This window comes from Panthera tigris, chromosome B2, assembly GCF_018350195.1.
Source record: "Panthera tigris isolate Pti1 chromosome B2, P.tigris_Pti1_mat1.1, whole genome shotgun sequence".
Classification (NCBI taxonomy): domain Eukaryota; kingdom Metazoa; phylum Chordata; class Mammalia; order Carnivora; family Felidae; genus Panthera; species Panthera tigris.
The window spans coordinates 110,499,007-110,514,140 of record NC_056664.1 but is presented as its reverse complement, the minus strand read 5'-3'; the positions used below and the strand labels follow the sequence as shown (position 1 = coordinate 110,514,140).

The following is a 15,134-nucleotide window of genomic DNA, read 5'->3' as shown; positions in this document are numbered from 1 at the left end:
GATATTTCTAACTCAGAGGTAAGGCAGCACAGTAGGGACATTCTAGCCAGGAAGTTAATCCTAATCTCTATTGTCTATGAAACCTGTGGCAGAGCTGTTTTTCTTTACCATTTCCATGAAAAATCTGGACCTAACTGAAAGGAAGGATTGTGAAAGGTAGAGAAAGAGGTTGGAAGATTGAAGGGAGCACTTTAATTCTACTTGGAGACCTAGGAGTACTAAGAATTCCCTTCAGTTTTAAAATTTGAAAACTTTCCAGCTATTATTTAGCACATTCTAGAAGTAACACCAGTTACATGAAATTTATTTTGTGAAAAGTGGCAAGGAAGTATCCAAATTTGGAGTTTGCTTTTTTAGTTTGAGAATGCAATTTTGAGGTAAAAACTAAAATTGGTAATAGTTAATTGTATATATTAGGAGATGATTAATAACATTTCCTTTTTTATATTTAATTGTTAAATTATGATAGATATTATGGCCCATATTTAAAATATATGAAATACGGTGATGAGCTGTGATTTTGGCAAAAACATTGGGATTGTTAGAGATATTTTTTTTCTCTTTTGTATTCAATTATTTACTACATATCTGTATGATTTGGAATTGAAAATGCTATTTGAGAGTCATTTGAATTTTCTGGTTGATTTTGAATTGTTATTAAATGTAATATGGTATAGTTGCTTCAGATTTCAAGATACCCCTAGAGTTAACTTTCTATGAGTCCAGGTTGTCAATGTAAACAGATACGCTTACTCTCCACTGAGGGGGGCTTTCTAGCCATACAAAGGCAGCAACTTTGCAGGAGTAAAATGAAACAGTTACAAAATTTTCCAGTGTTTACTCTGTACATTAAAATACCACAGGGGCACCTGAGTGGCTCAGTGGGTCAAGCATCCAACTCTTGATTTTTGGCTTCAGGTGATGATCTTGCGGTTCCTGAAATCCAGCCCTGAGTCAGGCTCTGCTCTGACAGCATGGAACCTGCTTGGGATTCTCTCTCTCCCCCTCTCCAACCCCTCTCCTATTTACACTATCTCTCTTAAAAATAATAAATAAACATTTAAAAATATTGTACCACAAAAAGAAAGAGGTGGACAGTTGAGGGTAACAAACTGCAACCTAAGATCAGATAAAGTATTATTATCATATGTACGTGTTTGTATATATGCATACATGTATACCCTCTTGCAAGGAGTATAAATGTATAAATGTGTATAGATACATACACATGCACACATATGGATATCTGTATGTGCACATATACATATATATAATATGTATAAATACATATACATGCGTACACAAAGATATCTGTATACACATGTATACTTGTATAAAAATATATGCATACATATGACTGTGTACATGTAATGTGTATACAGTTCTTTAAAACACTCAATGGAGGTTTATGGATAAGTGAGCAAAAAATTTCAAAAGATAAAAATATAAAGGGAAAATAAACATACAAAAAGCTTATTGCTAGTAATCGAAGAACTACAAATGAAGCAGAACTTTCCTCCTACGTGATTGAAAATAGTTTTAACACTGGTAATACCCAGTATTGTCAAAGATAAGAAAACAGAGACTGCTGGCATGTACATTTTCAAAAATATATTAATTTTCTGGGGTGCCTGGGTAGCTTAGTCGGTTAAGCATTTGACTCTTGGTTTCAGTTCAGGTCATGATCCCATGGCTTCATGGGTTTGAGCCACTCATCGGGCTCTGTGCTGTCAGTGTGGAGCCTGCTTGGGATTCTCTCTCTTTCCCTCTGCCTCTACCCCTCCCTGACTCATGCTGTCTCTCTCAAAATTAATAAATAAACTTCAAAAACAAACATACAAATTTTCAAATACATATGTATATTCTCAAAAGATATAAAAGTGAGAATACTGTTTGTACCAGAAATTCTAAGTTTAGGAAATTTTCTGAACATAAAAATTATGAATGTGTGCTAAGAAAACTTTTGCCATGTCCCAAGGTAGAAAACTTTTTGACTTAATTATGCATATCCACAAAATGACATGCCATGCAGCCACTTAAGTGATATTTTATGGAATACATACGGCAGGAGAACATGCCTATTATATATTGCCTAGTGGAAAACAGAATGTGATGATGACTTTTCACATCAAATACAGCATATTTATATATTTACATGTGTGTATAGAAAAGTAGGTGTAAACAGCGCGATATGTTAACAGTTGCCTCTGAGTGGTGAGATCACAAATAATTATTTATCTATTTATTTTCCTATTTTTAAAATATTTTTTGAATTTTCTCCCATAAACATGTAGATTTTGAAAGCAGAAATAAAAAAGTTAATGCATATAACAAGATTTTCTCTTAAATCTTCTGTGACCCTTCACAAATAAAAATGAATGGCCTCAATAGAACAGCCAGTTATACAATTAAGCCAGGATATCCAAAAAGGATTTTGTCCATTTGTGCTACTTTATCATTGACTTTGCTCCCCTCCCAATCACCACCCAGAGGAGATATTTTTGCTTACATTCAGAACTGACATATGAACTTGAATAAAGGAAAAAGGTATTAAAAAACAACTTGACAAACAAACGGATGGCCTTTGATGGTAGTGGATATAGGAGATGGTAAGGGAGAAATAAACATGATTAAAGGTGATGACAAAGTTTGTGGCTCCGATGGTATTATTTGCAGCGCTTAGGAAGTGGAAGAGTGCTAATCACAAGGGCATGTGGATTTCAGAGTGGAGGGTAAATACTGGGGTAGTGGGCAGGAGATGTGTCCCTGCCACTAAAGAGGTATGCTTTGCTATATAGAAAATGGTACAGACAACTTAAATATACTTCTATAATCTGTGGGGGTTTTTGGTTATTAACATTTGACATGAAGTTCTAAATTGTAATTCTCCTTTCTGAATGTTTGATTAGGAAATGCATCTACTACCACCACAGTGATAGACAGCAAAAATGGATCTGTGCCCAAATCCCCTGGGAAAGTTCTGAAGAGGACAGTCACAGAAGACATAGTGACAACATTCAGCTCCCCAGCAGCCTGGCTTCTGGTCATTGCTCTGATAATCACATGGTCAGCTGTTGCTGTCGTTATGTTTGACCTAGTGGATTACAAAAACTTTTCAGGTAAGAGTCATGAAATGTGGGTTTCAGATGAATAGAAACTATGTTCTCCCCCACTGTCTTTGTTTCTCTTCATCATGTCGTAGTGTGAGAAATAAAGCACCTCTCAAATGTGCTTGAATGCCAACTACTTCTAGTTTCTTTGTCACCATTTCCTTTGATTCTTCTTTGTCTATTGTTCAGTGATTTCGAATGAAATATATTTCCATATTTGTAATGCTGACCGAAAGCCAAACATTACAGTTCTATGAAGATAACTGATTAAAAAGTTTGGTGGAGATTTGGTTTGGGAAATGAGACTTTATCAATTTAAAACAGTACCAAACCAAGGAAAAAACTTTTGGACAAGTGGAAAATTGTGTGAAGCATTTTTAAGTCCCTCTACCATCTGGCTCCAAGCTTTCTTCCCAGACATTTTCTTTGCTCCTCCCATCAAAACATCCTATTTTGAGTTCCTGAAAATAAAGAGTGTTAAAAGGATTTTCTCATAATTACTTGTAATGAGATACTACATCTTGAGTGCCCATGTGTTCTTACGGATTTGGAGTAAAACAGGAATAACACATGTGAGGAAAGACAGATTTTCATTATGGTCTATTCAGTCTTTGAGAATACATTCTGTCTCTTTGTTCAAGGTATTTTGACACTTAAAAATTATATTTGTCTATTTCCACATCTGACATGCTCTATTGACTGTGAGTTCCTTGAGGGAGGGACTCAGTCGGGTATACAATAAATTTTAAATAAATAGATGAATGAATTTATGCATATCACTTTTGACCACAAGCAAAAACATTTCATTAAGCTCTTAATGTGCTCTTTCATATTTGCACCATTCACCCCCCAACCCCCACTTTCCATTTTCTTTCTCCAGCGGGAATAGAAATCAGTAGGAACCAGAAACTATAAATACTGTAAATTGCATTCTGTATAGTCAGGGATTCCCCTACTTCTTACTATGGCATTTTACTCATTCAGCAATTATTTATCAAGAACCTACTATATGTGCCAGGCAATGGCTATGTTAAAAGAAATGTAAGTATAAATATTGCAAAGTCATAAAACTATCATTTGGGTTTATTTACATGGCAGTGTGCTTGAGATGATTTTTCCTGCAGTACCATTGATAGCTGCCCTAAAATGAGCATTATCTAATAGGTAGAGATAAGTCCTATGATGTCAATCAAAGAAAAACACTATTAATTCAGAACTGTGAACCTTTGCTTTAAATAAGCTATAATTTTGGTATATTGTATAATGTAGGATCTTAAAAGAATATACAATTGAAATGCCTATAATATAAAATTATGACCTAGAATTTTAAGTGAAAATCTTGGTTATACCACTCTAGGTAATTTCATTTCCCTTGAGCCTCTATCAACTGTGATATTTCATCTATTCTTTCCTTTTCTAGAATATCATTCACTTACATTTTAGAAACAAATATGGTCATAAAATATAGTTCCAATAGATATATCTTAAGAATTACATGTAAATCTCATATTTGTTAAGTTAATAATTTAATAAGTACACTACAGAAATAACTGTTGCAAGGAATTTGTTTTAAATTATTTTATAAAATGAGCAGCTACCTATAATTAGACTTTCAGATTAGATTACTTAAGTGTAAGACACACAATCTATGGTAGAGTTTCCTTGGATTACTCTAATTAGGTGTTATGGATAATGCCTATGTTACTGGCATTTCATCTCACAGGGAAAAAAGCCTCTGTATTACTGCTACTTCATTTCTTCTTTCAAGGAGTGTTTATTAGGCACATCTTCTATGTGAGGCCTCCTCTCCCCCATTTCCTGTATTTATTAGTGACCTAACCATCTATCCATTCCCCACAAAAAGAAGTCTGAAGTCATCTTTTAAATCTGCTGGATACCCAATCAATCACTATGCTGGATGCTGACTACTAACTCTCCTGTCTCATGAACTCCCTCCCTTCTCTTGGTTACCACTGTCTCCATTATCGCATTTCCGACCTTGATTCTCTGTTGAGGAGACAAACGCAATTTCTCCTTGTCTTCCTCACCCAGTATCTTCCCTTTGACATTGCACCAAAGGTATCTTCATAAAACATAACTTTGGCGAAGTATTTCCTATTGCCCAAGTATAAACTCTTTGCCGTGAAATTCAAGTCCTTGGCCTACCTCTTTATTTTCATCTTGTAATTCAGGTCATGCAATCTATTTTCCAGCCATAGTTACTATTGTTCTTCCCTGCATTCTTTTCCTAGGACACATATATTCTCACTCTTCCCTGCTTCCGTTCATTCCATTCTCCTGCCTCCCAACCCCCAGTAGTGCAGAAATTGTAGTAAAGTGGTTAAAGATGTGAATTCTGGTGCTGGATTTCCCTAGGTCTTATAACTTCCTAGCTGTGTAATATTGGAAAAATCATTCAGCCTCTCTTTGCCTCAGTTTCCTCATCTATAAAGTGGGGTCTATAATAGTACCTGTGTAATTAAGTTGTTAAGAGAATTATATAAGTGAATATGTTTGAAGTGCTTAAAACAAAACCTGCTTTATCACAAGCACTGTATTGATTAATTTAACTAGTTGGTACCCATTCCTCCATTTTCTTGAAGGATGAATTCATGCTTAAGAGCTACTCCCTTTTTTGGTGAAACACTCTCAGATTTCCTAAGAAAAAATCACTGTACTGTGCTTTCATTCCCTTACTACCTTATGGGCAACTGTATTAACAGCAGTTAGCACACTGTATTATAAATATATTTTTGCTTGTCTATCTAACTCAGAAACATAAACGTATCCAAGGAAGGGCTGTCATATTCATCCCTGTATGTGAGTGCCTGTCATATAGTAGATTTTCTGGTATCCATTTCCTAAAGGATACATAGTGTTGACATTTTGATTTTGAAACAATTTCTTACATTATGAAGAAAAAAAATACATCATACATTTTTTATTTCATCCAGTTTTTGAGCAACTCTAAAAATTAGTGAATACATTTAATAAAATCAGAATGAAAAAATAATAAAATATGTTTATAAGATGCAATGTTACTTGTCATATTTTATAATGGTCATCTATGCTATATAATAAATTACCTCAAAAATAAGTGGTTTAGAGATGCCTGGGTGGCTCATTTGGTTAAGCATCTGAGTTGGTTAATATCTGACTCTTGATTTCGTGTCAGGTAATGATCTCCTGGTTTGTGAGTTCAAGCCCTGAGTTGGGCTCTGGGCTGACAGTGTGCAGCCTGCTTGGGATTTTCTCTCTCTCTCTCTCTCTCTCTCTCTCTCTCTCTCACTGCACCTCCTCTGCTTTCTCTCTCTCTTTCTCAAAAATAAATAAATAAACTTAAAAACAATAAGTGGTTCAAAACAATAATAAACATTTATTATCTCAATCAGTTTCTGCAGGCCAGGAGTTTGGGAATGGCTTAGCTGGGTGGTTGTTGGCTTAGGGTATATTTTGAGTTTGCAATAAAGACATTGACTGGGGCTGCAGACATCTAAAGATTTTCTTGGATAGTGGAACCACTGGCAAGTTGTCGCACTCATTTTGCTGTCAGGTTAATGCTGATGTGTCTTCACGTCGTGGCAACTGACTTCCCTCAGATCCAAGAGAGAGCATGGCAGAATCCACAAAGCCTCTTATGACCTAGACTTGAAAATCACATACCATCATTTCTGCAAAGTCCTTTTGGTTTCACACGTCAGCCCTATGTATTGTCCTAAGAGACTAACTACAAAATGGTATGAATACCAGCAGGCAATGATCGTTGGGGGCCAATTTGAAGGCTGGTTACCCCATATTCCACTCTCAGAAAATTATATTGCCAGGCTATACATCTTTAGACAAATGCTTAGATATAAGGAAATGCCATCCAATACTCTAGCTGACAAAATGTTATTGTAATTACCACAGGTGCAAAGAGAAAGATGATGTATTGGGGTGACTGTCATCACAAGACCACATCTAGGAAGATAAATAGTCTCTAATGAATTTGAAATGAAAAATAAATAATCACAGAGTTAAGATTCTAAAGAAAAAATATATACATTCTTCAAATAAAAAGTTCAAAATACTTTTTGCTAATTAAAATTTGAATGTGCATTTTCTGAAACCAAAATAATATAAGTTCAAAGTCTGTATAATTACAGCATAAAACTTGTAACTCATAGTGACCATTAGTTGCATGAGATATATGCACTCATATTAAAATTTTTATTTCTTTTCTCCATTTAGTGAATTCTAGCCTGTCTTTTTAATGTAGATTATTCACAGAAAAAAATTGTTTTCTTTAATAAGAGTGTCAAATGTAAATGGTATTCCTATGTTGCAATGCTATTTTTAATTGATACATTTCAAACATTTACTAAGGATTAATATTACGATGATGAGTCTTTTGTAATAGATAATGTTTTTGAAATTTGTATCATTAATGTTTAAAAAACAAGGCTGGTGATAAAAGAAAGCATATTGGAAATAACTGAAGGGCAGACAGGATAACTGTCTCTGGGCTCTGAATTACTCTCTGGCATTTTAGAAAAGTAAGTAAATGCTTTTAAGGCATTAAAAATTGTTCTTAGAGAAATGAAAATCTATTTTCATAAGCAAATACTATACTGGATTGAGAAGAATGATTCTCCTTTAGGCCAATCTTCGAAATTCCTTATTTTCTGAATTTGGTTTGATTTACCCAAATAACGTACTGATGAGGGATATGTGGAACTGACTTTTATGTGCCTCTTTCGGAAGACTTGAGTTCACTCTACAACTCTGTGACCTATAAGCTAACATGACTAGGAACTTATGTTTCCTTGTCTGTCAGATGGAAATAGCACTTTTCTTTCTGGTCTGCAAAATGTGTGACTTTGCTTGCTCTTATCAAATGAGATAAATTTTAGGACATCAAAAAAGCAAACAAAAAACCAGATACTAGAAAGGATATTTCACCTACCTTTCATTTCTTCCTAAATATAAAGTCCTAATACTATCCAAAAATAATATGATGTATCTGTCACAGGTTTTGATCAGAGTAGAATCACTATGAGTGACACAGAACAGAAGATTTAGTGTAAAGCTCATGCATTCATGGGAGCTGATCAGCAGTCTAGGTAAGGCTATTGCAATGTATCGGGCACTAGGTCATGAGTCAGTAGAGTGGAAGTTGGTATAGCAAAGGAAAAATATCTTGTTTAATGTAAGTTTTATGAGACACAAGAGCCTTCATAAAGAAAGGAAGACCTTAAGAAGTAGTTAAGCCTGAGCATTTTTATGCTAGGTTTGATGAAAAGTGGAAAGTGGTGGAAAAATGTGACAGAATAAAAAGAGTAGGAGCTAAGTGTCGTAAATTGAGGGAAACAGCAAGGGCTGTTCATTCACATCGCTCTGAGCATCTTGGAAATAAGGATATTCCCTTCCTCTGGGTTTAGGGAGGACACCTTTGTCATGAGAGTTTTATGGCCTGCTTCAGAGGAATATCAGCAAGTCCTTTTTGCACAATGTCATTTCTCAAATTCTTTCAGCTGAAAATATTTAATATGCCAAGGTGCCATATTTGGGATAGCATGTCCTGAACCCTGTCATTGGAAAGGGCAGATGGAAATAGCATAGGGGAGACTGAGGACAAACTGGAACTGACAAGGACAAACTAGAGCCCTCATTTGACTTTGACCACCTCAAATTACGATGATGTGGGTGAGCTGCAAGATAAATTGGTGCCTTCCACTACGGAACTGCACAAGCGCCTGGCCAAGATTTGGAGATGCTGGAGGAGGCGGTCCAGGGGGAACTGAGAGTATGCTGCCGGCTGCTGCCACATGTCAAGGTCAGCCAGCATATCAGTGATAATGTGCTTGAGCTGCAATAGCACCTGCCCTACACCAACCTTCAGAAAATAAGCAATGGTTATTACTTCTTTTTTGCCTTCTAAAGCTCATGCAAATTTCTCTTGTGCCCAACTGTTACCTGGACCTTACACGTAAGGGAATGCTGGGAAATGTCATTCCAATTTAGTGATTTAAGAGCATACAAAGCCACCACATAGGATGACTGTATAATTTATCATCCAAAACAGGACACTTGTGAGAGTGAAATGGACAGCTGTTAATATTTGTCTCAGGGCAACAGACACAAACCAAGATGTCTGATCAGCCAGATACTATTCATCTTGCCTCTACTTTTCTTCTGGAAGATGAAAGTCTTCAGAAAAACAAAGATGGGGGTCTGGGAAGGGTTGGTTAGTGCAGGGCAACATTGCTTTCTTATTAATTGAGTCTAGAGGGTCACAAAGGCTGCTGGATGCCTTGCCCCCAAGCTTCTGCAGACACAGCCAGCAAGTTCTTCCAGAAAACAGAGGAGTGCCCTGATGACTTAGTAACTCTTTCAGGATCAAAATTTGTGGGCTTTGATTGAAATTCCTTACAAACTTGTTTGCGTTATTTATAAAGGGAACACTTTTCTCTCTAAACAATAAATGCAAAAACTAGGATTTCTAAAGAGATTATTGCAAACTTAGGCGCTCTTGGATAATAATGATTTCCCTCTAGGTCAGAAGGTACAGGAATAAATTGTAGTAACTTGTGGCTTTTCTTGCCTAAGAACAAGGGTTATAATTTATTAGCATCCTCCTCCATAAGAGGGAAAAATCATTCTATGGGTATACCCAGAGGTCTCAAAGAAGCACATTTGGTAATTTTTGCATGCATTCCACATACTTATTTCAAAACAATTTTGTAAAAATTAGATAAAATAATCCATGTAAAACATACGTGCTTGGCACATACAAGGCACTCATTAAGCATAACTTGAATTTGAATCTTATTACTGGGAAGTAAGATCAGTAATCTGAGAAGAAAGCCAGCAAGGACATGATGGTAGGAAGCATCAATTTCTTATGAAAGTCTTGCAGACATCTCCTGATGTGCCTTTTAAATAGATTTTCTAATGAGGTGTGCCATTTATCTACTGCTCTTGGAAATTAATTTCCCTGTTTTTTTTTTCCTGGCACTTAGCCCAGTTAAGCAGGTGCACTGTTTGTCAGGCTGTGAGTTTAGAGGAGTAAAATGATTCAGGGAAGACCCATAGCCAATCAGAATGTATAAATTTAACATTTAATAGTTATGTATATATGTATATTTATGTGTGTGTGTATAGAGATGTCTGTGTGACTGTCTGTATATGAATATGTTCTCACATTTTAGGAGACTTGAAAAACTGAGACAATTAAATGCAACATTTTAGACTTATCAGTTCTCATGTGCACTGACTTTTCAAGTATAGTTGGCATTTTGTGAGCTTCTGATTCTGATTCAAGTCTTATTTTGATTACCACTTTTCTGTTCAATGTCCCAGGCCCGTTTGGTCTTCTTGGTCACTACATCTAAATGGACACATCTCATTACCCACATCCAGTCTGCTTATAAATACCTCAAGGAAGCATAAATTTCCATAGTCCAATGTTTTCCAGATCCTAATCAAAGTGTGTCGATTTTTCATGAAATGAGGGAAAAGATAAAGCAAAATTTATTTGTTTTAAAGAAGGGTCCTTAATTTCATTGTTCCTACATTTTTGGACTTAAAATTCTCTTTCGAAATGATGATAATGACAGACATTATTTCTGTCACTGTTTTTAAATGGCATTCTTCTATAAAATAAAAGGTTGGCAATTTAATGTTGGGTTCCAGGTTTTCGCTGGTGGTGTATTTCAAGGTAAAAAAAAAAAATCTAAAAGTTTGATACCAGTGTTCTATACCACTCATTTGAACCTTACCAAATGAGGCTTTATGTTAGATTTATTATAAATTAACCCATATAAATGGATACAATTATGAATCATACCATCTGTTAATATTCACCTTTTTGATGAATTCACTATTATGCATCTTTCAGTGCTCTGATTAAATTCACTTTCTTAGAAAAACCTTTCCTGAACTTTCAATGTAAATCAAGTGACTTTATCATAATTCCTCATTATTTACTCTTCACTCATAGTGTATATTTGCAATTTACATATTATATATTTAATTGGGTGTGATTATTTACTTAAAATCTCTCTTCTCCATTGAGCTGTTAGGTTTGTAAAGAAATAGCTTTATTTCATTTAATTTTTCAAGTGCTTAGAAGTGCACAAAGTATGAATGCAATAAATATTTGAATGAATGTTGAGGTGAAAGAATGAATGAATAAATAAGTAAATAAATAACGGAAAAGGTAGTAGCATTTTTTATACTCTGAATGCTGAGTAATGAGCATAGTATTTCTTCATGAAATATTAGTTTATGATGATTCTGATAATATTAGTATTAGCAATTAAAATATTTTGTAAACCTCTATTTCCTTGATTGGACTTTAAGCATCTAAAAGGTAAGGATTGTCTTATTCATCTTAATAATACTGTTGCCCTGTCTACTGACTGACACATATTGTTCAATAAAATTTGTGTGATCTAAACAGAAGTTATTTGCTAAGCATATCTGCCAAGCAAACAAAGAAACTTAAAAACAGAAAAAAATAAACAAAGGAACAAAACAATAATAACAAAAGAACACATGGACTTCAAGACCAGAACCACAGTAGCTGAATGCAGGCTCTGGGGGCTAGAATTTTGGATTAGAATCCTGACTCTACCAATCAGTAGCTGTGCAATCTTGGGAAATTTACTTCTCTGTGCCTCAGTTTCATTCTCCATAGGTAATAATAGTACCGATTCATATGGTTCTGTGAACACTGAATAAGTTAATACATACAAAACACTTGGAATTTTGAATGGCACACATAGTTAGATAAATTGTAGTTAGTATCATTTTAATTTATTCTTCATGACCTTAAGCATATTTCAATGTTTCAAAAAGATGAATAGGCGTATTTCAAAAAGACGAATTGACTACTTGATTTCCAATTTTTAAATATCATGTGAATATACATAGATTCCAGCAATTACACTAAAGAAATCCGATGATTTAAGCACTCTATTTTATTTTAACATTGAGTAAATGTTCTAGTCATTCTGAAATGGTTTGTTACTCTTATATGACATAGTAAGCGCATAATTCATGGCACTACATACTACATTTTAATGTGGTAAAAAGAACTTCAAAATTATTTCCTCAGCTAACACTGAGCAATAGAATAGCTAAAGAGACTACATAATACAGTTGAGAGTTTCCAAAACTAAACCTTGACTGACCAAACACATGTTTATGAAGTAATTATTCCAGATATGCTAATTGCTGTATTAATCCCAAATCTAATAACTCTTTTCTCCACTGGTCTGTTAAGTTTGTAATATAATGATCCAAGTAAGTCATCCAATTGGAGTACTGTGACATTTCAACTATTCTTATGCTACCAGCAAATTAATGCCACTGAATGTTAGCTTGGAAACAAATCTTTGGAAATCTGTAAATCTGCAGAAAACTTGCTTTTCCATTATTTATTAATATTGTAGCATTAGAACTGTGTTGATATTTAAGATATGATTTTTTAAATGAAGAAAGCAAATTGGGATTTCAATTAATATAATAATATCCACACCATGCTCATTAATAAAAGTATAATAAGATTCTTTTATTTTATTTAGATACTTGACATGGGCAAATGAAGCCAGATGTTGCTTGCAATTTTGTTTCAGAATATAAAATGTCCTTTATTTGACATGGGTCTATCTCTAGTAGGCTGGAAATATTCCAGGCTTCAGCATTTGCAACACAATTTTGCCAGCAAAAAATTGGTTGATTGGGGTCATATTGGAAAAGAGAGGTGAAATGTACATCTATTTGCATTCACTAATTTTCCTTATTGCATCAAAAAGTTACAGGTGAAGAATAGCAGAAAATAACTTGGAAAAATTTCTATGAAACTATTAAATATTGAAATAGCCATGTAATTTCAACTAAAGTTGCTTGTCTTTAATTTCATTAGGGTTGCATACAAGTGCAGGTTTCTAAAATACTGAAGTCAGTTAATAGTAAAGATGAGTATGGGAAATTTTGAATTGAGAAATGTTAAAAAGCAGAAGGAAAATGCCCATGCCTCAGATGTTGAATGGCAAGGATTGGAGCTACACTATGACTATTCAAATGTAGATTAGAAAAGTGACAGTCATTTCCTTGTGCAGTCAATAAAACAATTAGCTCACCAAAAGTGCTTTTAAATCAGGATCCTAGTTTTTCTTTGGTTTAAAAGCATCTAACTATCCAACATCTGCAAGTATTTTATTTTTTCAAAATTGTGAATCACATGAGGTTTATCTTTTAGAATCTTATGTACTTCAAAAGCTTTGTGTCTGCCCTTTATTATTTTATTTTATTTTTTACATGATTCCCACTAAACAAGAGAAGTCCTGATCATTGTAATCTATGGGTAGTATCCAGAGATCCTAGGGAGAGGAGAGAGGAAGAAAGGGAAACTATTATGAGACAGAGAGGAAGAGAAAAGAAGAATGGAGAGAGAAAATGACAATGGTTTGGGAAAATATATTTATCTGGGATCTTGAAAGATAAACTGAGGTACATTCAAAATTTTAAGAATGAGAAAAAATCAATTTGAATGAGGCAGCACCACACAAAAAGTGGTTATAAGAGCTGCACATACAGGAGTTAGGGGAAAGACTTTTCTAGAGAGGAGATGGAAGCAAAACAAGGAAATTATTTGATTGGCTACAGCTAAGCATTTGCCTTATTTGGGAAAGGCTAGTTGGCTGTTATTGGTTGTCCGTTTTTGTTTCTTAACTTTGGGGCATTTATAGGCTTAGGTTTTGGTTTGCTTATATTGGCTGCTAAAACATTAGAACCACTTCAGTCTAATGGCCTCCTTGTTTAATTCAATAGGGAAGTACAAGTTATTGCTGCAAAAAGTTTTGGCTTTTAAAAAGGGCTCATTACTTTTAAGGGAATGTGTGTGCTTGGGTGTGTAGGAGAGGGAAGAGCTTCATGAAGATGTGTTTTCAATGTTGGTACATCTAAGTGTTGCTAGATGCAAATGCCATCTCCTTCCTGTATCTTCAAAACTTCCCCCTCTATTCCCTCCTTTTCCATGGGTGTTTATGGGTTTTCTAACTTGGGAAAACAAATTTCCCTCACTTTCAATATGCCTATTTAGATACAACCCTTTTTGTTTCTGTCTCTTTAGCCAAACCCCTCTATTAAGAAATGTTCTGACACTATTCTAACACTGTGCTGAAATGTCTTAAATACATACTTGGCTTCTTAATGAATACATTAAGTTTATTAAAATAAACAAACTGATCTTAAGCATGAGCAAATTGCACACTAAACATCTTCATCTTAGTTAAACTTTCAGCCTTAGAACTGTTGGCAGCCATTTTCTTGTTAAAACCTTATCTTACGACATTTGTAACTGTCTTCTTCATCATCATTGGCTTCTTGTCCCCGTTGGACAATATCACCTTGTTCCATTGCTTCGGTTTTAATGACTTTGCATTACCCAAAAAGTGATAAGCAAACTGTCATCATGTTTAGCCTACTGATCTTTAATATGTGGTTCTCAAGCTAATAATAGGATCAATCTTCTAAAATGACTAAATAGTAAGATTTAGAGGAAAAAAAGCAGTGACACAATTCTAAATAATCGAAGCATGTAAGATGAGTTTTAAGACAATGACTTAAAGGACTCCACCATGGGAGTCAGTAAAACTATTTTTATTTTGAAGGAAAAATTAATCTCATAAGCATTTTCATTTTCCCTGTTCTTAACCTCATTCTCTCTCCAATTTTTCTAATGCATAAGGATATTCAGTTGGAACAGCAAACCCAAGATTCCTAACTGAGCTAGTTTATATATCTTTCCAGGCTTGCCTCTTAGATTCTAAATCCAGTTCATTTTCCAAATTTTTAAGTCAGAAACATGGTACTCCTTGTGAGCTTTCCCCTTTCCCCACCATCCATAAACACTCAATTATCAAAAATAACTCATGTAATTTTTAAAAATCTCTTGGTTCTGTTCTCTACTCTGTGCCTTATCTCAAGAACCCCTGTCTTAGTTTCCCCAAGATCGTTGCACTAGCCATGTATTTT

At 34.7% G+C, this 15,134-nt stretch overlaps 1 protein-coding gene across 1 annotated transcript in view; it reads left to right on the top strand.

Moving 5' to 3' along the window:
* TRDN (triadin) overlaps nucleotides 1–15,134 on the top strand; it is a 391,552-nt gene that overhangs the window by 45,807 nt on the left and 330,611 nt on the right. Inside the window, exon 2 of the mRNA XM_042987108.1 lies at nucleotides 2,910–3,119. Coding sequence (XP_042843042.1) covers nucleotides 2,910–3,119 — 210 coding nt within the window. The remainder of the gene's footprint in view (nucleotides 1–2,909; nucleotides 3,120–15,134) is intronic.